Genomic DNA, 23390 nt, shown 5'->3' on the forward strand with positions numbered 1-23390 from the left:
TGGGGTTAAACTCATGGGAACTGTGTTAAAAAAAACAATGACAGGAAACTATCATATACTCTGCTGGTTTTCTTTCATTCACAGCTGGAGGTCTTTCATACCATCATTGTAACCTTCAGGATGAATGGCTTATCTGCCCTCAGGGTCCATAAGGATGTCTGGTTAGTATCACAGATATTTACACTATACTAGAGATAACACTAACATGCTTTGAGCCCATACAAATGTAAAATGATCTCAAACCAACAGTCCACCAAAAAATACACTAAACTGTAAATTAAAGATAAATATAAATGAAATCTGGTAGTTGGCTGTAAGATATCCATAAATAAAACCATAAATGCAAAGTCAACTATTTAAAAAAAACTATTTGTTGAGATAATTTGGATTGTTTCTGTGGGTAAATTAGTTTTTCTTTTTTATGTCATTCAGGTAAATGTTTTTCAACAGTGCAAAAATCTGGAAAAGAAAGACACATGATTTGACATACACAATTTTATTTAAGAATTCCTACTTAACGGGTCAAAAGGTTATGCAATGAGAAGTTAATGCTTTGAAAATGATAGCCAATGGATCATTTAAAGAAAGATAACTGTACATTTATATCAAATTCAATGACAATACACACAATTAACAGAAGATGTTCATTGAATGAAAAAAAAAGTCAGCATATATTTAAAATTATTTACAGAAAGAAAAATATTTATTTATACTTTACACCTGTACAAAAAGACTAATTGTTGTCAGGTAAATGTGTTGGATATGTTTCTGACCTAGAAATTGCATGGAAACAAATATTCAATCTTGTGGTTTTGGCTTTTACGTATTAAAGAAATCATTATACGTTCATGACTGGAGTCAACTGTAGCAGCGAGCTCTGTGGCCGAATGGCGCTGCTCTTTGCATGCAGTTTCTCCAAGTTTTGTAGAAAGCCTCTCCTCTTGAGACCCTCCAGAATGACAGTGTTGCTGGAGGCCAGGCTAACACGGGTCCTGTAGAGCAGAAAGAGGTGTGCATGAGGTTGATTACACATCTATAAATATGCCACATAGTTTGTAAAGGATGATGTTCTCATGAGCACCATCTGTCCGCCGATAGCGTAGGAGCAGAGAGAGTTCAATGTCAGAAAAAGAGTCTTTTCTGCCTCTTTGATTACAATATGAGAGTTTAAGTGCTGCTCAGCAATTACACATAATTATCAAAATGACTCCCTTCTGTCCAAATACTGGATGCTGTAATTGCTCACAAGGTGTTTGCTCAGCTTGACTTTAAAGGAAAAAACTCAAATTGGGAGGAAGGCCAACCACAGGCAAATAACCTAGAGGTTAACTAACCAAAGTATAGTGTTTATTTTGCCTGTCTCCTCCAGAATGCAGAGGGATAGAGTCTAGTGTAAGAGGTAGAACTGGAGCCTAAGGTGTGAAATCACCACGTTAAAGAAAATGTGGATCTTGGTTATGCATTGGGGTTTTTTTCTTGTTGGTTGTGATATTTTTTCCTTTTACAAAAACCTGTTTTTCTTCAATAAGTCTGTGTTAGCTGTCTCACTTTCAGTAAATATAGTCTCTTAAGAAAGATGTCCCTTGTCTCAAAGTGAACTATAATGAAATGGAAACATAATACAAGGTATCTAATAACACTTAATTTGAACAGCTATTAAGGAGAGGCACTCACCGAGGAGAATCTATACCACTGTCGCCTGTGATACTCTGGTTCTCTCCCATTTCCACCACTTCCCCAGTATCTGCCCCTCTGGCTCCACTGGCCATGCTCATAACAGCTCTGTGGGTTTGAGGACCTTCTGTCTGGTTGAACTCATCGTCGTGCACTTCCTCCACATCAGCCATCCATCGAGCTGATTCCCCGTCGCCCTCATCGGCTGACTTGCGGACAGTTTCTGTGTCTGAATCTACCTCACTTGTCTGGCAGTAGTCGAAGATGCTGCTGTCTGCAACTTCAGATGGTTCAGGACAATCCAAATCCAGGCTGACCTCATGTCCTGTGTCCTGGGTCAATGTTACTTGCCTGGGGATAGAACCACTTTTGGCCCCTGGTGATCTAGTCCTCTGATGGTGATGGTGGACTCTCCAGCTGGTCTCTCCAGGTCTTGTCGGGCTGAGGGAAGCTTCCCTCTTGGTTTCTTTAAAAGTGTTGTCCCTTGAATCTTGTATCAAGGCAACCTGTGGTTGGTGCAAGTCAGAATTGTAATAGTGACTGTTGTTTCCCTGATACTGCAAATCTGATTCATGACTATGGTAAACCAACGGGTGGTCGCAAAAGTCCACTAATCTTGTTTGGTACACATTCCCAGAATCAATTATCTCCTCCTCATTCAGACACAAGGAGCTGCAGGCGTCTTCATCCTCCCGCTCCTCTACTCTCTGATAGAGTCTGAAGTCGTCTTCTATGAAGCCGTCAGTGTCCGTTATAGAATGAGTTCTATCAGCTATCAGATCCATCCTGTCTCCTTTGCTCATAGTCCTTTCCACTCTGTTACCGACAAGGAAACATCTTGTATCCTGATGTTCCTCGAAGGCTTTAATTTGACTTCCCTGCTGGAGTGAAAGGAGTTTGTCAGGTAATTGGACGTCATTCCTTTGAGGGTTTGAGAGTCTGAGGGAGTGTTTACGCTGTAAAGAAGGCTTCGGCCAGGGCAGACTTGGGTCGTATGAGTGACTGATGGCTTGCTCATGGGGATGGGCAGGGTGGTCGACATTAGTATTCGAGTATTGTTGGATATGTGAAAGACAATCATCTATGGTTTTGTTTTGGTTTGGTACTGTGTTGGACTCAACCTCTGGAAAAAATCCCTCTTTCTCCCAGCTCTCCTTGCCTTCCCTCTGATGTCGGACCTTGTCATCTATCCGGAGCGTACTGCTCTGTGGGTAGGCTGAGCTGTAGTCAAGTGGCAGTTCTCTGCTTATCTTTATGCCTGCTTGGCTCGGATGATCATCAGTAAGGTCCCTCTCATGGACACAGTTGTACCTGTCCTCAGATGTTGGGGACTTTCCTGCATTCTCACCATCTGCTGGGATCACTTTGGCTCGATGCGGATCCCACGATTTGGAGCGGTGACCGGCTCGTTCCTTCCTCCCTGGCCCTGAAGCCTTTCCCTCTTTCATTTCTCGTCTTCTGTTCTCTTTGTTGATGTTGGAAGGTGTAGTGGAGTCAGCTTCTTTTATTGGATTCGTTTGGAAAGGGTTGTCAATACGTTTCTTATACAGAGATTTTCCCTCAACAGCTCCTCCTTCTTCCACTTGATCTGGTTCGTCAGCAGGGATTTCCACTCTGAGTCGAGACGGTATCAAATCCTCCCCCTCCGGATAATCATCTACACATATAGGGGCCTTACTCTTAATCCTCTCCTTCACCCTTTCCCGCTGCTTCTCTTTGGAGGAATGGGCCCTCCTCCTGCTCCGAGAGGCCTTCTGAGCAGATCTTTTCCCTGCTCCTGCCTTAGACGAGTGATGATGCCTTGGTTTGGAAAAGGTTAGGATCTCAGTAGACATTCCCTTGTCAACTCCCTTATCGTCCTTTTCCAGGGCCCTGTCTAGCACTCTGTCATTCCCTCTCTCTTTCCTCTCCTCCAGCTTCTTCATTAAGACCGTGTGGCGTGTCAGGTTGTCCACGGTCAGTTCAGGGTTGATCCGTTTGATGATGGCATGTTCCAGATCACGGGGTAAGTTGTTGAGGTCGTCTTCGTCTCGCACCGGCCACTCTTCTGGAGGAAACTGGCCTGAAAATGATGCATACTCCTTCTTTGGCTTCTCCTTTTTACCTCCATTCCTACGAAACAAACTGAGACCAAACTTCCTACCTGGTTTGCTGTCTTTTTCTTTGCGGCCAGTGGCGTTAGTAGTGGCTGTAGTTTTGCTGATCTCACTTGCCTGACAATCTGCAGCTGTTGAGGTGGACTGATGCTGCACTGTGGGTTTGTGATCTAATGGCCTTGGCCACTTTAAGCTCTTGCCTGTGCATTCACTTATAGAAACAGAGACAGAATGCTGGTCTGGGACAGTAGAGGGTGGGATGGTAGCTGTTAAAGTGGTGGAGGTAATATTAGAGGATGTTTGAAGAGGACTGAAGCAGCTGCAAGACTTGCAGTGCGCCACTGGTGGAGTTTGAGTGCTTTCCACACATGCATCGTTGCTCAATAGGTAAGTAATGGGAGGAGGTGAGGGAGGGTCTTCTGCTGAACCAGAAGTCCACCAGCTCTTCTCTCGGACCATGTTGTTGGTAATGAAATAGGTCTGAGGTGTGACGATGAAGTATCCCTCGCCTGTGTGGTAGATTTTGCGCTCCTTTATGAGAGTGCCAAGAGCATTGTAGAGGATGTCCTGAGTGGGAATAGTTATCCCTAAGACATAGAAAGAGCAAAGACAAGAAAGAGGAAAAAATATGTTAGGAATAAAAACCCATGTCTTAAAATCCTATTAAACAAATGTTCTACTATTGTGAACCAGGACAATTAGTTAATTATTTAAGAGGATTGAAGTAATACATGATGCTACAGCCGTCAGAACTTAAGCTTAGCCAAGCAAAAAGACAGGAAAACACACCCCCTGTACGGAGACTATATTCCTCACAGTGGGCAGTGCTGAATAGTATGCCAAGGTGTAGCCTACTAAAGAATTAACTTTGAATTTTTTATTTATTTAATAGGGACGATGATTTAACAGTTTCAATAAAAAACATGAAACTAATGTGCTGCAGAGAGTTTGTAACTAATGCTAATTTCCAACTCTTGATCATACAATAACACAATAATATTCAATAACATACAACCCAATAACACTATATGAGGATACATTAAAATACATATACCACAATATGAAAATACAAATAGTATATAAACGAATCTAAATTAGAAATTTAAGATACAACAATTTAAAAATGGGTACAGCTCTGTGTCACTTTTATCTAGCATTTAACTTTTGTTTTGAAAGATTTAAAAAAATATCTACACAGGCACACAAGGTGTTAAACTAAACACAAAATATCCAGTAACTGCTTAAAAGCTGGTTAACAGATTGTATAACCTTTAGAGAGACCCTCGGTTGTTTTCTTCCTGTTTCCTGTCTTTGTGTGAAGCTAACAGGCTTCCTATTTCTGGTATGGGAACTGTATCAATCTTCACATTTAACTGCAGTTGACACGAGATGAGGAAGTATATTATGGATTACCTGGATGGGCTTTGCTCATGTAATTAATAAGTGCTTCCTGGTTGACGATGATTTGAGAGGAGTTCATATCTGAGATGACGGAGCACAACACCTCAGACAAGGGAATGAACTGGGACTGTGGGACAGCAGACATCTGCACTGGTGACAGATCACCTGAAACACACAAACAGATTACTGGTTGAAAACAGGTGGGCCTGCTGCAGCACATACAAACACACCTGGGTTAGAGAGGTCTCTCTCTGGCTTGTGGTGCCAGTGAAAACAACCTCAAGTTGACATTCCTCTCCAGACCACCTTCTAAATCATGGCCGAGGTGGTCTATTTATCCGAGTTATATGAACCATGCCTGACTGCCTTTGAAAATTCCATCTGTATTGGGATAGACCGCAGAATTCCATTACTCCCACAGAAGTGACCACAGGTCCGCCTGCTGGGCAGATCAGATATCCTGCCCGACATATCACACGGCCCCGAACGTCTAGGAGGTGCCCTAAGACAAACATGTTACCGAAAGTGAGAGAGACCCAGAAAAAAGACAGAGACAGTTTGGGAAAAAATAGCCTTTGAAAAATATTATTAAACATGCAAACAAACCGAGGGACCCTATTAGACAGAAGCCACAAGGCTATAAAGCTTTAAAGCTTACCAGACATTTTAGAAATATTTCAGAATCAAAAAACAACCAACAGAGTTTCACATATGGAGAAATGTAATTAAAGCAACATGCAGTGGTTACGCTCATTCAGGCAAACAGGGTTTTCTTAAGCAAAGTGAATGGAAAAAAAAAGGAACAGGATATGTCATAAAAATGCACCATTAATTGGACAGGCAATCATGACATGACACAGTTGTATTTCAATATTTAGTATCCTCATCGTACACATGGCAGTCTCTAATAGGATCATTGCCTATTAAAAAAAAAATCAATCCGATAGGGCTTTTGTGGGAAGAGAAGCTGGTGGTTGTCTTCAAAACATGAAAGTGTATTAAGGCATAATAATGCATATTTTTTTGTTTCCTTCAGGAAATAAGAGACAGGGTTGAGTTTAAATGCCTATGTATGTTTTGGTTTGGGTAGGCATAGCTTTGTTGTGGTTATGGTTACAATAAGAACGCAGACTGCGGTTTTTTGTTTCTCTGCATAACAATAAAGGGATCGCCAAGAAATCAATACAAACCCCTCTTCAAAAACGTTAAAGGACAAGAGAGAAATGTTTGCTTAGCCTCTGCAGCCTTAATGAAAAGTTATTTATTTTACAAACTAAATTATGATCAAAAACATGAACATGAGGGCTCCTATATCTGCTGTTTTATTCTCAACAATAATATACTCATACACAGGGCACAAAATGTCATGTTTACTAAAGAAGTGAGCGAAGAAAAGGCACTAAAACAAACTATCTCAATGCTGGTGAATGATTAGCACTTTGACTAACTTAACACAGACTCCCTTTATATGAAAAAGCCTTCATGGGCATGAACATGTCCTTACCCACAGGACTGGAAAATTAGTTTTAGTTAATCAGCTACACCTGATTTGCGAGAGGAGGAGAACAGGTAACAGATAAAACTGATCCAACACAAAAATACTTTTCTGCATTGTATTAAGCTCATACAATCTGTGGGCGCCTTTTTGACTTCGATATTTTTCCAATGTAAATTCAATGTGGTTATCAGTTTTCATGACTGCACTGCATGAGAAAAGTCAGACCTAAACTTGACCATGTGACGTCTGTGTGCGACCGTGAGTGATTCTCCCTTCAGTCTCAGGATGTTCAATGAAAACACTGCCCAGCTCTCACTTGGTGTAAACTAAACATTTACAACTCTCACACTTGAACCACTTAAGTCCGAGGATGGTAAAATAAACAACAAATCAAATATATGCTGTGGTAAAGCATGACAGAACACACACACACAATCAATCAAGGCACGCCCACCAATAATTTTTGTTTGACAAGAAATGTGTAAACAGACTTTTTCTTTTTTTGCTACTCAAAGTTAATACGACCAATGAAGAACCACAGACAGTTTGTCCAGATATGACTGACATGAAGCAGCCAAATGTAAAACCATTAAAATGGAAAAAAAAATATCATCAGAAGGGGGATTAAAAAGGGTCAGTCTAGTTGAAATAAACTAAAAGTATTGAAGTGCATGATGCATGTTTAGCTGAGCGAAATAAAGACTTTAATTCTAGGCATGTGTTTTAACTCCTTCATTGCTTGTAGGTGTCAAACAGTTAACTAACCAAAGCTGTTTGCTGAAAAACCATGAAAACCTTTTCCCTACTAAAATCTCAGGCTGAGCCAATGTGTGAAAATATTCAGAAATTAAGTCTATTTTCTGCTAGCCAGTATGATTGAATTGGTTCTAGATAATGTGAATATATCGGATTACTCAAAGCTATCATTAAGTGTCAGTCTGAACTGTCGCTTCATCAGCAATCTGCCATTTCTTTTTTTTATGTCAAGTCTTGCCTCCTGAGACCCCCACCTCCCACCCGACAGATAAAACTTCATTCTGTGAAGGACACGAAAACAAGTAACTCAGGTAAATTCACAGACAGGCTGTTCTAACATTTTCTATAAACTTTCCGGAGTGCATGTGTGAAAACAGCTAAAGACGCTTATTTAGGGCCTTCCTGCTTTCAATGAACACTCATGGGGTTGACCCGCCACATGTTAAAGTTAAGGTCTCGATTCTAAGAGTTTTATACACTAAGTTATACACAAGTATTAATACATGAAGTTTAAATAGGAGAGAATGGGCATATTTATTGTAAGTTTGCCCAATTTTTCATAGGTTCAAACCACCAAAATGGTTTTCCCAATTTACCAAACACAATTTCTACCCGCCCAATAAAAAACATTCTGCAGTGATTGAGCGGGCAGAAAACACTCCTCCGTCAGGGGAGATAAGGAGAACATTAAACAGAAAATATTTCATCTTCATGTGTCAAGCAGAGTCAGTTAAAAAAAACACAATTATCAGCACAGTGCGCTCACTTAAGACTCGTAATTCTCACAGAGAGGGGTCTTTCTCTCTAAAACGGATCCCATGACACACGGTGGGATCGTAAAGAAAATCCATCTGCTTCGCCCCAACTCCGACAGAAGACGTTAATCTGACTAAACCTCAGAGCGGATATCTCAATAGGAGTCTCCCTGGGCAGTGAATTAGTGCTGCTGACTTAGCTCCTCATTGTTGTCTTCCTATAGGAATGTCTGGCTGGTCGTCCAAATGCAGGCTGCATTAATGGGCTGTTAATGGGAAAAGGCAAGCAAAGGATACGATGGGGTCAGAGGACGGGAAAGCACAAAATGTACGTCTTAATCAATAAACTTAGGGGAAAAACTACCTTTTTTAAATGGAACCCAAGAGACAGAGAGAGAGCTCAAGTGTTATCCATGTCCTGTTTCAAAGCAGGATATCCTGTTGGACAGGATTTATACTCTTAAGGAAGTTTAAAAACAGAAATACACACCAAAATACCAGCCACTTATTACAGTCTCAGAGCAATACTGAGTAAAAAATTCAACAGAGAAGAGATAGTTTATTTGTGGGGAAAAAAGATTAAATGAAAGAGGATTGGTGTTTATTGAGTCTAACATTAGCAGGCGTGACAGTCAGGGGATTTCACTGTTGTAACCGTCTCCTCTTGAGTGGAAAACAGACCTCTGTGTTCATGTAATCTAAGACCAGGCCACCGACTTTACTCTCATTGTCATACACTGAATGGATACCGTGCTGGGTGCCATGGCAGCCGAACCCCGTGCAAAAAGGAAGAGGGAGGGAAACGAACAGGAGACGAGGTGGTTCTAAATAAAGAGATTGGCCCTTCTCTGCTTGGGAAGATAAAATTTATTTTTTTTTGTCTAGAGGGGATTTTTCAAAGTGAAGGAAATGCCCTGTATGAAGTCACAATGATATCGTTTCTATGGATAGAAGCATCAGCCTAATGAATTGTAGAATTTCTATCAACCTGGGGTTATCTCTGCTCGGGGTTACAGAATACAGATACATTTATATTAAAACAAATGACTTGTAAACTGGCTTGGAGTTTAAAACGAGGGAGTTTAAAAGGCCAGGAGAGTCTTAATCTTTCAGTGTGTGTTCTGTAAAATGCTTTCAGTTGATAAAATGGTGTGCATACCGCCTCACCTCTTCATCAACTATGCAGGATTAACACAGTGATAATGCAGCCGAGCAAAGGTGAGAAGGGCATCAAATTTAGTTTCAGCTCTAATTTCTATCCCAATTCAAGTAAACAATTGAGTATGACATTAAGTTGACCCTCGAGGAGACAATGAAAATGTTGCCTTAATCTGTTAATTAAAACAATATCTGCAACTGTTCGTGGTATTGTCAGGGACAACTACTTTGATTTTGAACAAACTTGTTCTGTTTGAGTATAAACTCAATTCAAAGATCAAATCTGTAGGCAAAGTACTCGATCATTGGCCGTAATGCAATCCTGGATCTTATCTGCCATCATCTAAAGAGGACAATTTAGTTATTTATTAACTTTATCAACAGATATCTTAATGCAAGTACAACTTCCAGTCACCTCCACTCTTAAAACTCTAAAGTCTCTCAACTTTAACTCCATCCTTTCTTCTCAAGTTGCTTGTCAAACCTAAAAAAATTCACACTCACTGAAACTGAAATCCTCCTCGCCTCAAGTACTTTATGGTTAACTTTCAGCTACACTAGAAGCACAGAAAAGTTGGCCATTGCTAGTAGAGGTTATTTCTGAGCCCGACCAATATGGGATTTTTGAGGCCAATATCAATATTGGGGAGAGAGAAAAATCTGATACCATTATATCGAACGATATCTTTCTTAGTTTTATGTTCGATCTGTAGCGATAGAAAGATATAGATATACCAATTTATTGTGTTGATCCCTCAAATGCAGTTATCAAACAACTTCTGGAAAAGATATTCAGTATAAGGTAAAAAAAAGATGGTCACTCAACTGGAAAGTAACTGCACACTGGAGAGTGATAATGCCTGTTGTAATCCATATAGTGCACTCCGCTGGGGAAAGAACTGCTGGTAAATGCAATATTCATTCCTGGAGTAAGAGAGGAACATTCAGAGAAGTTTATAAAAGAAACGTTTTTGATTAGGTTGAGGTCTGGATTTGGATTTTTTTAAATGCAAGACACCATGACCTCAAAAACCGTAACCAGAGTGCTTCTACTGTAAAGTGTAGCGTGTACTATTGCCAGTTTGGCATGAAAGAGAAAATTGCAATTTAATTTTTAATATCATGAAAATAAATTGAAAAACCATACTTTGTGCTCTACACAGGACTAAAAACATGCATTTCATCCCAAGTCATTAACTGAACATTTGAGAAAAAAATGCAGCCTGGGGCATAAAAAAGAAATGCCGAAAGCTGAGTGCTCAGATTGTTGAGATGACTGACGCAGACCTTCCCTCTCTATTCCCAATGAGATCTTTTTGGCAGCAGACGCTGATCAATGCCACATGTATTCACATGGCTGTGTCGTTAGCTGCTCTCAGAGCCACATGAGTCCAATTTCATAAGTGATTGCATTACCTCCAGTCCCTTGAAAAAAAAATCTTACTTACACACCATACAGTACACACTGTAGACCTTCCATCAGCTGCATTCACTCAGATTGAAAGTAAGGTTTTTATTCTGAATGTCATACTATCTCGTAATTATCTTGCTGAACCGAAAAGTCAGAATCCTTCCAATGACGAGTTCTGCTATGTGATGTTCAAAGCCATTTAAAAGAAGGGACATTTGAGACACAACATTTTCAAGCAAACAGTGGAAGTAATAAAATGCAAGCTGCAGACTTCCAGTGATTAAACACGCTGTTCATGATGCATTTATCGTAAAGAGGTAACGCTTAGCTTTTATTGCAAATATTCAGTCAACCCAACAGAAAATGCTTACCGGTGCTTAAAGATCCCATATTATGCCCTTTTTGGGGTTCGTATATTTAATCTGTGTACCTACTTTTGTACGTTCACAATAGCTAAAGTTTGAAAAAAGTGTCTGTTTTCATGTACTGCTCCTCCTTGCTCCCTCTACGCTCTGAGTCCATCAGCTACACTCTGTTGAGCCCACAATGTTAGACCCCACGTGGGCCAAGTCTGCTTTGATTGGTCTGCCGATCCGCTCTGTCGTTATTGGTCAGTTGCTCAGCACGCTTCTCTGAAATTTCAACATGAGCTGCTGGGCTTGCCACAACAAGCCAATGGGCTTAGATCAGTGATCTCACTCTGACAATGACGCCGCACTGACACATTTTTATCGAGGGGGGCTAGAACCGAGCGTTACATGCAGCTAATGCTACAGCTAACAGGAGGACGTAGGAGAAGCCACGTTTCCGCGGACTTTGAATTTTTGCACATAGATGTGCCTAAACATGCACAGGACACTTGGAAAACACACTAAAGTACATATAAAACCAGAAAAATCATAATATGGGACCTTTAAAACAGATACAGATAAAGCCTTAATGACAGCTTGCATAGCATGAATCAAATACCTGCAAATCTAATGATATTCTCATGATAGTCAGCCCTACTTCTGTTTAGTGCTAAACTCACATGTGAGCACACTCAAATAATATATGTGGTAAAAGTTTAAACAAGCATAAATAAACAAGTTCTTCTAAATTTGTATGGTTGCATGCTGAGGATAGAACACTGAGGACACTGAGCATGTCGCTAAAACACAGCTTGTCGTAAACCAACCAGGAGAAAAATGGGAGCGCTCCTGCTGCTCACAATTGGAGGATTGTTCTTTAAAATATAATCGTCATATATCTACAAGTTTTTACAAGAATTCGTCAAAATCAATGTCAGCATGGGAGAGCATAAAAAAGGTTGCACAACATGTGACTGAATCTAGTCCATGACCCCTCACCTTCATTTTATCACAGGTAAAATCTAACTGAAACATCATGCTTGTTGTCCCAGTCCCTCCATCCATGGCCCCTCTGGAAACACAAAGACACACACCATCTTATCACATCCTGGTATCGTCTAATCTTATTGGCTCCAGTAAGCAAACAGGCTAATCTTCTCTCTCCCTCGTTAAGGACACAGTGTGTGGCATTCAACATAAACTTGAGTACTGCCCAAATGGCAACCCCCCCCCCCCCGATGTCTACCATCTTCTGAGACCATGTGACCAAGATGCTTCAGCAGATCTAGAGGCTGAACGAGAAAGATCTGTGTTAAATCTCTGGGGAGACAATGTCAAACATTCATACAGTTAGATTTAGTGTAATGGGAGGAGATGCTGACTGGAACTTATGTCATGGATCCCTTCGAGTCCCACAACCACTTCCCTTTGTTATTGTGTCTAACAGGCCTCAAAGACCCCGCCTTTCCCTTCTTGTGTGTGTGTGTGAGCCCATCAGCCTTTTTAAAAGAGCTTTACAAGTTTTTCACCCCCATACAACACACAGACGTGCAGAGGTGGGCGTTGCAGTTAAATGGCCCAATAAACTGTGAAAAGATCCCTTCAGAGAGCAATCACAGGCCGAGTGTCCCAACAACCAAACCTCGCCCAGTCTGACAACAACAACAACACTGCCCTTTCCTGTCCTTAAACTCTGGAAAAAAAGCGAGACAAACTTTAGCTATACATTACAGGTTTGCGTTTTCATTAAATACATTTTTTAATGAATACACAAATTAAAAAAAAGACCTATCTTTGTAAAGTTGGCAAAATTTTCTCATCATGTCTCCCACCGAAGCCGTTAAAAACATCAATAAGCAATAAAATGGAAAACTCGTCTTGAGCCACCAATCAGTTTACAGCTCATTGATTGGTTCACAACAATAAAACTGCCCAAATCTGAAGGGATTAGGTAAATATTTAATCAGACCTATTGACAGTTCAGTGTCTCAAAGTGCTTGTGTTTAAATATTAAGCATAGTAGGAGGAAAACACTAAAATCTGGACTGTGCCCTCTTTGTAATCCACGTTTCAGAAGCCATGTTGTTGGCAATTCTGAGTCAGATAAACTAAATCCTTCTTTATCATTCATTATATATTGGCTTTTTGAATGCTATATCTAACCATGAACAATACTCATAAGAACAGTTCAGGTAGAAAGCCAAAACGACCGAAGAGGATTCAGCTTAAACTTCGAGCAATGAAACACAGACAGGCTTTGTGTTGACTCATATCACCATGGAAACCTTTACTGTGGCAGCAACCTGCCACATGCAATACAAAGCTGAAGCTAAAGAAAAAACAGCAGCAGAAGAGTAATATGGGTATCTGTGATCCAGCTATAGCCTTGGGACTCATTTTGCCATAATCATCCCTTTGACATTTAACATATGTTGGCAAGAAAGCACAAACAGGCTGTGACTAAGAGCCTCAAACGCGCTTTAAAAGAGCTAAAAAACATCTTTGTGGTAACCACAGATATTGGCCACAAATCCCTGCAGCTGCTATGTCATTAAATTATGTTTCTACCATATGATTCACAGGAAAAACAATCTGAATTGTGGTCAACCTCATACAACCACAAACAAAAGACCTGGTACTGAAGTAGTGTGCTTTTCTCATGAAAAAGGAAATATGCTCGACCAGGTGTTTACCAATGTGCAGGTAGACAGGCCTTTACTGCAAAGCCCAAAGTGCTGTGTGTCACTTGATACCAACACATTGTAGTGCCAGCACAACACTTTATTTTCCAATCTCTTTACCTCGTACCTTTTCAGAACAGGACACACCCCAACATTTCTGTCTCTCGTCTGCTTTCATGACCATGAACATTACGCCCACAGCCTGCCAGACACCTGGTTAGTCCCAATCATTTAAAAAATACCTTTCCTTTGTTAACGGGCACATGTGTTTTCCTCACTTCTTTAAGAATCCCTGCTATGTATAAGGTACTTTAAACCCTACATATCATCTTAATTCACGGTCTTAATGTTTGGTTACAGAGACAAAAATGTGGGATTTACAGACAGATTGGAAAAGGGAGTAGTCAACATTTTCTATTAAAGTCTCTTGTTCAAGTTAACTATAGGGGAAAAGAATAAGCCAAGTCAATGCCAGATGTTCTGCAAAAACTTGCTAACTACTTTTCTATGAATCACAATGAGATTTATGAACCAAATGTCTGTAATGACTGTTTTCTTATATACTGTATTTTTTTTAAACACTGAAGGCCATCCATTGCTTCGCATGGTCTTTCACTTTAAAATGAGAAGAAAAAAAATTTCCTATTAATAATCAACAGTCAATTTCAAAATTTGTATTCACCGTCTATTTTTAATCAGCCGGACTTCAGATCTAAACAAAGTCACAGCTACTTTCTAGTGTGTATGCTTGAAAAAAACGACAACTACATAATGTTGCTCTGGTTGCTGATTCTTAACTGGAAGTCAATGATTTCCTGATTTTGTGAAGACTTTTTCTGGCTCTGAATATTTTCTTTTGTGGGTTGGTTTTAATTTATTGCCCGATACCAGTATGTGTCAAACACAAGGTGTTCAACAAGGTGTAATGCTTGGCCCAGTCATGTTCACTGTTTAAACATCAGTAAACTTTCCTTGGTTTCACTGTTTAAGAGATGATATAACTTAATAGTGCTTGTACACGTTAGTCCTGCACTGCTTGTGTCGCTCAGAAATAAGCTTGAGCTTGAACTTGAACTTGAAAAGTTTTCACAGTTTCATTATTGTCAAAGATCTAGGTATTTTCACCCTCCTCCATGTAGCTTTTCCCCACTGACACCACACAACCAAAACATATGCTCACAATCTCAGTGGGTTTCTAGCAGATCCACACTCCTTAATCAAGAGTGATGGCAGTCAGGTTGCTGGCAGATGAGACCCATTTCCTCTAATTAAACCTAGCTCAAGCTACAGTGGATTCCTGCGTTTGTTATCCCAGTATTTAGAACAGAGCTCCTGTCCAGTGTCTGCAAAAAGATCCATTACATTTAAAATGCACCCTACCTGGTCAGCACAAAGCTCAGTGTTGGTCCTTGAAAGCATCTTTCACTCTTGAACTGCAACAATAACACAGCACTCTGCTATCACAGAACCAATGTTGGCATACCGTTGCATTTATCACTGCTAAATGAAGCAAAGAAAACATCCTGTCAGGAAAGGGAAGAGTAATAGTAATACCAAATTTAATGTAATATAGCTTCTCTTTGTGTCAACCCATTCATCTGACCAGAGAGTGAATGAATATAAGTCCCACGAGGGAAACCCAAGCAGCTGCTGACAGGGTGTATAAGCTGATGGATACAGAGGAAACTCCTCAACTGTTATTGTTGGCAACGCTCCACTCCAACGCTACGGGTGAGCCCAATATTTGGGTCGATAAAGAGGCCAAGATGCCTGATTTGCACCAAGGGTGAGCTTCCTGCTCAATGGAAAAGGATGTGGCTAACAAATGATGTGCCGAGTGGCATGCACACACATGTGTAGACACTGTGGAGGGTCATGTCTGAGAACAGAGGTCAAGGTTTCTCATATCTGAACCGTATAGGCCTACTAAAACATTTTTACAAGTGTAGGTAATAGTAATACATTCGAAATGAAAGGACGTACCCTTGGCATTGGTCTGTAAAAGATAAAAAGGAGCACTGCTTGTTTAATGGAACTGCAGATTGAATTGACTTACCAACAATACACTTTCAAAAGCAATTTCAAACTTCAAGTAAGCTGATTTTCTTCATTATATTAAGTCAAATCCTTTCATGTTACATTTCAATTAATCTTCAGGCAACTGTTTATTTAGCATGAATAATTGAATAGGCTTTGATCAAAGACATCTATCAATAGCACCCCCACACTGTTTAGTCCCAGCACATGGGATGTTTTATTTGGTATATGGTCCTCTTCTGTTTTTACAAGAACAAGATCGCACTAACCGCTGTCAAAATCCAGACTCTTCATCATTTTCAGCCTGGAAAACTACAGCGTGTATTTTGTTTGACAGCTTAATGTTTTTATATTGATGTTGTTGAATCAGTGTCAAGGGAGCTGGAGAGCGATTATCTTTAACCAATATTGTTTGAGATCAGTTATCCATGACGGAGCAGGAGCTGATCCCAAACAACTGTGCGCCTGAGGAGTCCGTTCATTTATCTGTTTAACCAGAAATAAAATACAGAGAAGCCACATTCAGACTACTACAGGGATGATCAGTAAAGCTTAAATAGCCTAACCAAACATTTTTACAAACATCTGATCCTTAAATTTACAAAAAAAACAGTAAAGTGTGTAAAAATCGTCATTAATACACTACGATTTGTTCGTTTAAAGTAGGCTAATTAACGTTTAAAAGAAGCTGAAAGTGAAAGATTGATATGGATAGAAATATATGGATCGATATATAACATTTTCAAAAATTAGCTTAAAGTAATGAATAAACAACTATAACTAGCTAAAAGCATTGAATAAAAACTTAAAATAGCTGTATGCTAGATGTAGGCGAATGTATTAAAAGTCTGTAACGCAAGCTAAGTTGAAATGGTTTGCTAAAAGTAATAATGCATTGACATGTTTCTTAGCTTAGTCTAATAAAAGTGTAAAGTACTGAAAACTGTTTTTAAATAGCGTGCTAAAACAATGAAAGTTGTTAGCTTAAGAATAAAGATGAGCTAAATTAATGCTAAACATATAGCTGTTAGCTAAAATAAGTCTCATAACTAGACAGCCGAAATTGGGAGCTAAAAATAGCTGTTGTAATAGTATCCAAAAGTAACGGATAAACTGTTGAAAAAGCTGTTAGCTTGGAGTAGGCAAGTGGATATACAATAGTAAGCAAAGTAACAGATGAAATATTAACAGAAACTAATGGGTAAATGGTTTAAATACTCTTAGCTGAAATAGATAAGCTAATACAATTGTAAACTTAAAGTTAAAAAAGGGAATCATTTAAATAATTACTATGGTATTTGAAAGGGTATTAATCTAATGTGATTAAAGTAATGATTTGAAAACATCAATGTTTTGCCATTCCAATAATTCAATAGTAAAAGACAACATTAACCACTTGCATATATGAAATATTTGACATTACATTGATTATAATTTACATGGAGGATGATTGGATTGTGTTGCCAGACTTAAAATGTTGGTAACTTCTGTTTAAACTTCTAACAAAGGCTGAACGTCTGTGAGTGAAAAACACCTGGATACTGTATTGATGCATGTTTTTATGTGTTTTGGCTAACAAGCACTCTAAAGCTGTGTGACCTCAACGTAGCTTGTTAGGAAGAAAGGTTGTAACCTTTGACCTGTGCTGCTTAGTTAGGACAGGGTGGGCCATTTAAAGCTGGTATGGCCCTGCTAGGGGGTGTCATGGTTAATAAGCCAACATCTGGAAGAGTTATGACCATTAGAGAAGCGCTTTGAGACTTTGACAAAACACCCTCATGAAAGCAGACACCCCCAGTGTGAAACTGGGACACTTTCAAGTGAGAAGTTAGGAGCAGAAATGAGGCTCTCTGAGCCAGCGAACTCAGGAAATGATCTCAAGAGTAAATGAAGCATTTCAGGAATGCCTCACGTAGATGGTATGGCGAGTTAAATGAAACATACCATTGAAAAAGAAAACTTGGCTTAAATAGTACAGCATAGCTTTGCTCTAGCGATCCAGACCTACCAGGTCCTACAATGGTCAAAAAGTGTTTTTCAAGGAGAAAGTGAGAGGTCTGTCCAGAGGACTCATTCATGTCCATGTTCAAGAGGACAGTTTACAGAGGTTGATTGTAGGGAGGATACAGGACACCTCATTACACCACTGGCTGACTCCATATAAATGTTTCATGCTCATCTTGCTGGAGGGACAATAGTCAGACTCTAAATAATGCAGGACCTGCTAACAGTCGTTATGAAGCCTCTGGTTTCAACAAGAGTGCCTGGTTAGCCTTGATACTGTCAGAAAGAATTTATTCAGACTGTCGAACTAGGCTATTTGGAAATGCACCAACTAAATTTCAAGCTAGATGACAACTGTGGAACTAAAGACAACAGACAACTAACTTAGCTTCCCTGGCTCCTGCAAAATTTGACACATTATAAGAACTTTAAACTTTACAAAATAACATATCTGGAACTCCTTCATGCAACTTTGTAAATCAAATATTTTCTACCAGTTAGATTTATTTCATGAAAAAATTGCAGTTGGGACCTCAGAGGGAACATTATGTGAAATAAGAAAGAAATTGGAAAAAACATGTTTAAAAATCGTTTCATGTAGTTTTTGACACCTTCGAGACCAACTTTAAACAGCACCAGTTGAGAACCACTGCTCAAAACCATATCTGCGTCTGATTATCAGGACTAGTCAGGGTACAGTATAAATGCAGACATGCTAAATATTTCTGTTCTCACCAATAGGGATTTCCTTTCTACTTGTACTTATCATGAATTAAACTATTTTGCAGTTAAACTTCGGCGTGACTTCGAAAACAACAACTAAGGAAGAGGAGGGATGAAGAGATAATTTCAGAGATTGAGAAACACCCTGCAGACATTCACAAGTTGAAGTGGAAAGGTCAACCTCAGTACCAGCAGGGCCCATTCCCACAAGGATAACAACACATTCTGTTCATACTAACTCTTCACCCTGTCTGTCAAGTTCTGCCTAACCTCAGCACCATCCCAATCCTCTATTAATCTTCCTCATCTCCCCAACACCTCCTTTTTCTACAGAGGACGCTCAGAGGTGACTGACAGAACAGTCTGTCTTCACTCAGGCTCTGATAATCAGTCAAATCAAACAGGAACTAGTGTATTCAACTAAGGGTCTTTAAGTTTACAATCTTTATCTCCAATTTACAACACTAATTTAAACCACATCTGGAAGCTTTAAGCTGATCTTTTAAACCTGTTCCTTAACTTTCCATCAAACAAAGCCCTCTTGCTAGTAAAGTCACGTCTCAGCCTTGCTCTGACCTGGAGAAAGGAAATAGGGTTGTTCAAAATTCACTGTAGCCCATAACTCATAACATTTCTGTTTTCTAGCTGACATATTTATATCAGGACGATGTCAAGGCCTCTAAGTCCGTGCCGGATATCAATCCAGGGGTCTGACTTCCACACTCCCTCGCTGGCCATGAAAGTAGAGGGACATTAATCCTGGGTAAGAGAAAAGTGGCGGTGGTCGGCAGGCAGTCACTCAGTGATTCACTGCTGACCAATTCTCAGTGAGAAGGCAGTAAAGCAGTTTCTGAAAGGCTGCCAGCGCTGATTTCCATACAAATTGCTGTGGTGTGAGGTGGAGGGTGTGTGAAGGAGGAGAAGCAGGTGACAAGTCCACACACAAACATGTTTGCTGACAAGTTTCCGGTGTGAAGCTCAAACACAATGACTGATCGATTCCTGCCTTGCATTCAACTGCAGAGGTTAAAAGTAGTGAAGAACAGGATTTCCTGAGAAGAGTTAGAAGAAAAAAGATGATAGGTGTGTGTTCAGGGGCAGCGTGCAGCTGTTTTCCCTGGCGTGGCCCAACTGCAGCAATGACTTATGCAGGGTTGGTATTAGGGCTGGGAAATATATCGAGTTTTTAAGATATATCGATATATTTTCAAACAAGATATAGGGTTAGACAATATCGTTAATATGGATATAGTTTATGTTGCATTAAAATAACATTACAGAGGTGCCAGGTCACCTTTACCTCATCTCACTGATGATGACTGACTGTCTGTCCCTCTTAACCCTGCTCCTCCTCTCTCTCCTTTATTGTATTTAAGGAACATTTTTATTTTATAATGTTACTTTTTAAATTCACAAATAGGTAGTTTATTTTCCATATGTTTTCACTGTTAATAAAATACATATCGATATATATCGAGTATCGCCATTCAGCTAATCAATATCGAGATATGAGTTTTGGTCCATATCGCCCAGCCCTAGTTGGTATTACATGTGTGTTCACACATAAGAATGCATAGCATTTATTTACTGTTTATATCGCCACTAGTCAGTTCTACTTTACCCACTTACATTACAGTAACAGAGTGATAACATGTAAATCTTTAGAGCTCAATTCTTAAAGGGCTCAAAAGGAAAATGTTAATACTAAGTAAACATTTAAAGGAAATGTGCTAAAACAGTTTTCAAAGGTGACTCTGGCCACTGCTGTCCATCCCCTGAAACCCCTGTGTATTTTTTACCACATATCACACACAACAGATAAAACATTATGAAACAAAAATATATCAAAATGAAATTCATTAGAAAGAGAAACTTGCATGTAATCACTTTTTTCAGTGTTTTGAATTGATTTTAAGATAGAATGAGAAAAGACTAAAAAAAATCTCCCAAACTTCACTTCAGTTATCTCTGCACAGAAACAAAGAGTGGACATTTTACTCAGATGATTTGAACTTTTTTTTTTTAATTATAGTTTGTATTTTTGGACTTAAATTGGACACTTTTGTGTTAAATTTTTATAATAACATGTTTGTGTTTTTACAATTTTTACAAAAGTATCTGTTTTTCTTTTTAAGTAGGCCTATTGTTAAAGTGTGACCTTGACGCCTCTATCCAACTGTTTCTTCATGCACGTTCAACTTTACGCTGATGCAGTGGATAGTCAAAGCTCAACTCCACCTTTGGCTAGCATACAGTTTGTTTGCTTGGTTGAATCTCTGGGTCAGAAACTGTCTCACAGCAGGTTGGCATGTTAGCATCCCCCCCACCCCTCACCCCATCCCGCAGATGCTCCACGCCCTCCCACATCTCCCCTTGTGTGGTCTCTTCTTCCCTTCCTTCACATCACATTCCTCCCTTCACTTGTCTGTGCACCGCTCAATCTGAGAGAGCTGACATACCGATACAATGTCAACAGAGGCAAGGAGTGCAATCCAGACTAAATAACCCTCAAACAAAGAGAAACAAATTATTGGAAAGTTGGACTTAGAAACCCGGGCAAGGCAGCTGGACCGAGTGGCAAATTCAGAGCCAATGTGTGTGCTGCTGGGTCACTGTTTCAACAACCAAAATGAACATGCTACAGCTGAACTAACATCCAAACATTGGGATAACAGCTTCTGACTATTTTGCATCCTGTGGTATAATTTCTATGTTGGAGATGGTGACCATTACGTAAACTCCTCAGTTTCTGCATTTACAAGAATCTAAAATAAAGCATCTTTCTACCAAAACATGTGAATAATCTGCTTCTAGATATCACCGTCACAAAGTCTGAAACCTCTGCATGGTTGTCATTTACTCCAGCAGTGGGCCTGTCATGCATTTACAGCCCATGAGATCATGCTATAGGAGGAGACATAAAGGTTCCCATTCATTGTATCTTCAAGCAGTTGCTTTAAAACACATCTGTGTTGGAGAAGAGCAATTAGAAGTAATTACATGGTATACAGAGCTTTGTTAACGAGCTTTGGTAAACATATCACAGCATTGACAACAAAGGCAGGCCGACTGGTCCTGAAATCCAATTAAACGCACCAGACAATGATAGGGGGAGGTAAAGGAATATCAGCAATACCAATTAAACTGATGCTGTGTGCAACACATGTGTTGCTGAAATGTGTCTGTGTTTTGGTAAGCTGGAGAAATTGCTATTGCTACTCAAGCATGGCAACAATTTGTGGTTTCTATTTAGTTGGAGAAGGGTTGTTGTAGAGAGGTGCAAGACAGAAAGCTTGCAGACTCTCTCAACGCCACACTATGCTTAAATAACATTTACACACTCTCAGCGTACGCCTATGTGTAAAAAAGATTTGTTCAAATAATGCCTCTCTTTATTAAAGGAGTTGTGTATGTTAAAAAAAAGGAGAAAAGTCATGTTGTTTCAGGAATTTAAACAGATGCGTCCTTTTTTGTTTTGATATTTCTTTATAAGTTTCATCATTTTGCAGCATCCAGGAAACAAGTGACTGATAGAAACATACTTTTTAAGAGTCCAAATCTGTTGATAAAATAGTGTTGAAACTAAAAAATACTCCACCTTTTGGGTAAAAGCAAAAAAGAAGTCTGACATGGTGAAGATTGAGGGTTAGAAAACCTGGTCCCTGATCAAGGTTTATGACTTTCACACATTTGTGTCAGTGTGTAAAACAGTGTTACTGATCGTGTGACTCTACAGTGCCCTCCCCCCCCCCCCCTCCTCCTAAATACACTTACATGTTGTGTGAGAGTGCAGCTCACTACAGTATTTTATTTCCTGTGCCATCAGCAATGACATGCTGCTCTTGTTCATTTGCATTGCAGCCTTCTTTTCTGTCACAGGAGTTTTGATACCTATCTGCACTTCAGCAGCTCAGGAAAGTTGTTTTACAAGATCTGATTGATTCATAACAATACTTTATAAAATCATTTCTGTCAGTGCATTGACAAGACTGATGCTACATACCGACAGCTTTGATGATAAATCCCTTTGGTGACCTCAGAGCTCTGCGCATCCACGCTTCTCTCAGCACCTCCAGGTTGTTTGCGTTGCCGTGAATGAAAAGCACAAAATTTTCCATCCATCCCTGAAAGTACACTTCAGCTATGGCCTTGACGAGTCTCTTATTCCAGAAACTGCGCACGTTTTGCGCTTTAAAGTCCGCAAAAATCTCCTGACCGCTTGTGGTAGTATTGGCGTTAAGTTTCCCTCCGCCGGCGCGCAAACTCTCTTCGTCCGGACCAAGGACTACGGCGAGTGAGGCGGCAGCGAGCTGGACAACCCGCTGCTGGTGAGACATTTCTAACGCCTGTATGGTCTCTAGGAGAGAGCTATCATACCAGGGGGGAAAATGCACTTGTTAAAAGACACTTGTACCCTCTGAAGATTCGAGCAAACTCCGCGTTTTGAAGCGCATTCCTCCACTGTGCGTCTGAGTCCCGCAGCGAGTGAACCGGAGGCGAACAGAGCGTCCGACTGGTTTCTCTCGGCTTCCAGGGAAACCAGTGACGGTGGCAGTGAGGAGGAGGGCTCACCAGACTGCTGCTGCTGCGGCTTGGTCACACAGGTAGACCTCCCACTGTTTGTGCACCAGTCTGTGCATGTGAGTGTGTTTGTGTGTTGCTGCTGTCCAGCAGAAACCTGACTGCAGGTGCTGTTTCATTCACAATAAAGCATATTAAGATTTGATTGTGTATAATGTTTATTTTTGCCTGTTTTATTGTTTGATTAGATCAAATGCAACCTATTTGCATCATTTTTTCCATGAAAGAAAAAAAAAGATCAAATCTGGCCCCAAACCAATGAAAG

The 23390-nt window shown here is 40.0% G+C and overlaps 1 protein-coding gene across 1 annotated transcript; it reads right to left on the reverse strand.

The window, feature by feature from the left end:
* Positions 1 to 480: 480 nt before the first annotated feature.
* stox1 (storkhead box 1) lies at positions 481 to 23087 on the reverse strand. Its single transcript, XM_020648092.3, has 4 exons — positions 22548 to 23087; positions 5184 to 5336; positions 1675 to 4357; positions 481 to 992 (listed from the first exon to the last, which is right to left on the reverse strand). The coding sequence occupies exons 1-4, from the start codon at positions 22879 to 22881 to the stop codon at positions 839 to 841; spliced, it is 3324 nt and encodes a 1107-aa protein (XP_020503748.2). The 5' UTR covers positions 22882 to 23087; the 3' UTR covers positions 481 to 838.
* Positions 23088 to 23390: the final 303 nt, after the last annotated feature.

This window comes from Labrus bergylta, chromosome 10, assembly GCF_963930695.1.
Source record: "Labrus bergylta chromosome 10, fLabBer1.1, whole genome shotgun sequence".
Lineage (NCBI taxonomy): Eukaryota > Metazoa > Chordata > Actinopteri > Labriformes > Labridae > Labrus > Labrus bergylta.

Excerpts from the sequence above, each read along its gene's own strand:
- stox1 (XM_020648092.3), bottom strand. The coding sequence starts at position 22,881 with ATGTCTCACCAGCAGCGGGTTGTCCAGCTCGCTGCCGCCTCACTCGCC. Across the intron at positions 4,358-5,183 it reads CATGAGCAAAGCCCATCCAG|GGATAACTATTCCCACTCAG; the intron begins GTAATCCATAAT and ends TCTATGTCTTAG. Across the intron at positions 993-1,674 it reads AGTGGTATAGATTCTCCTCG|GACCCGTGTTAGCCTGGCCT; the intron begins GTGAGTGCCTCT and ends TCTGCTCTACAG.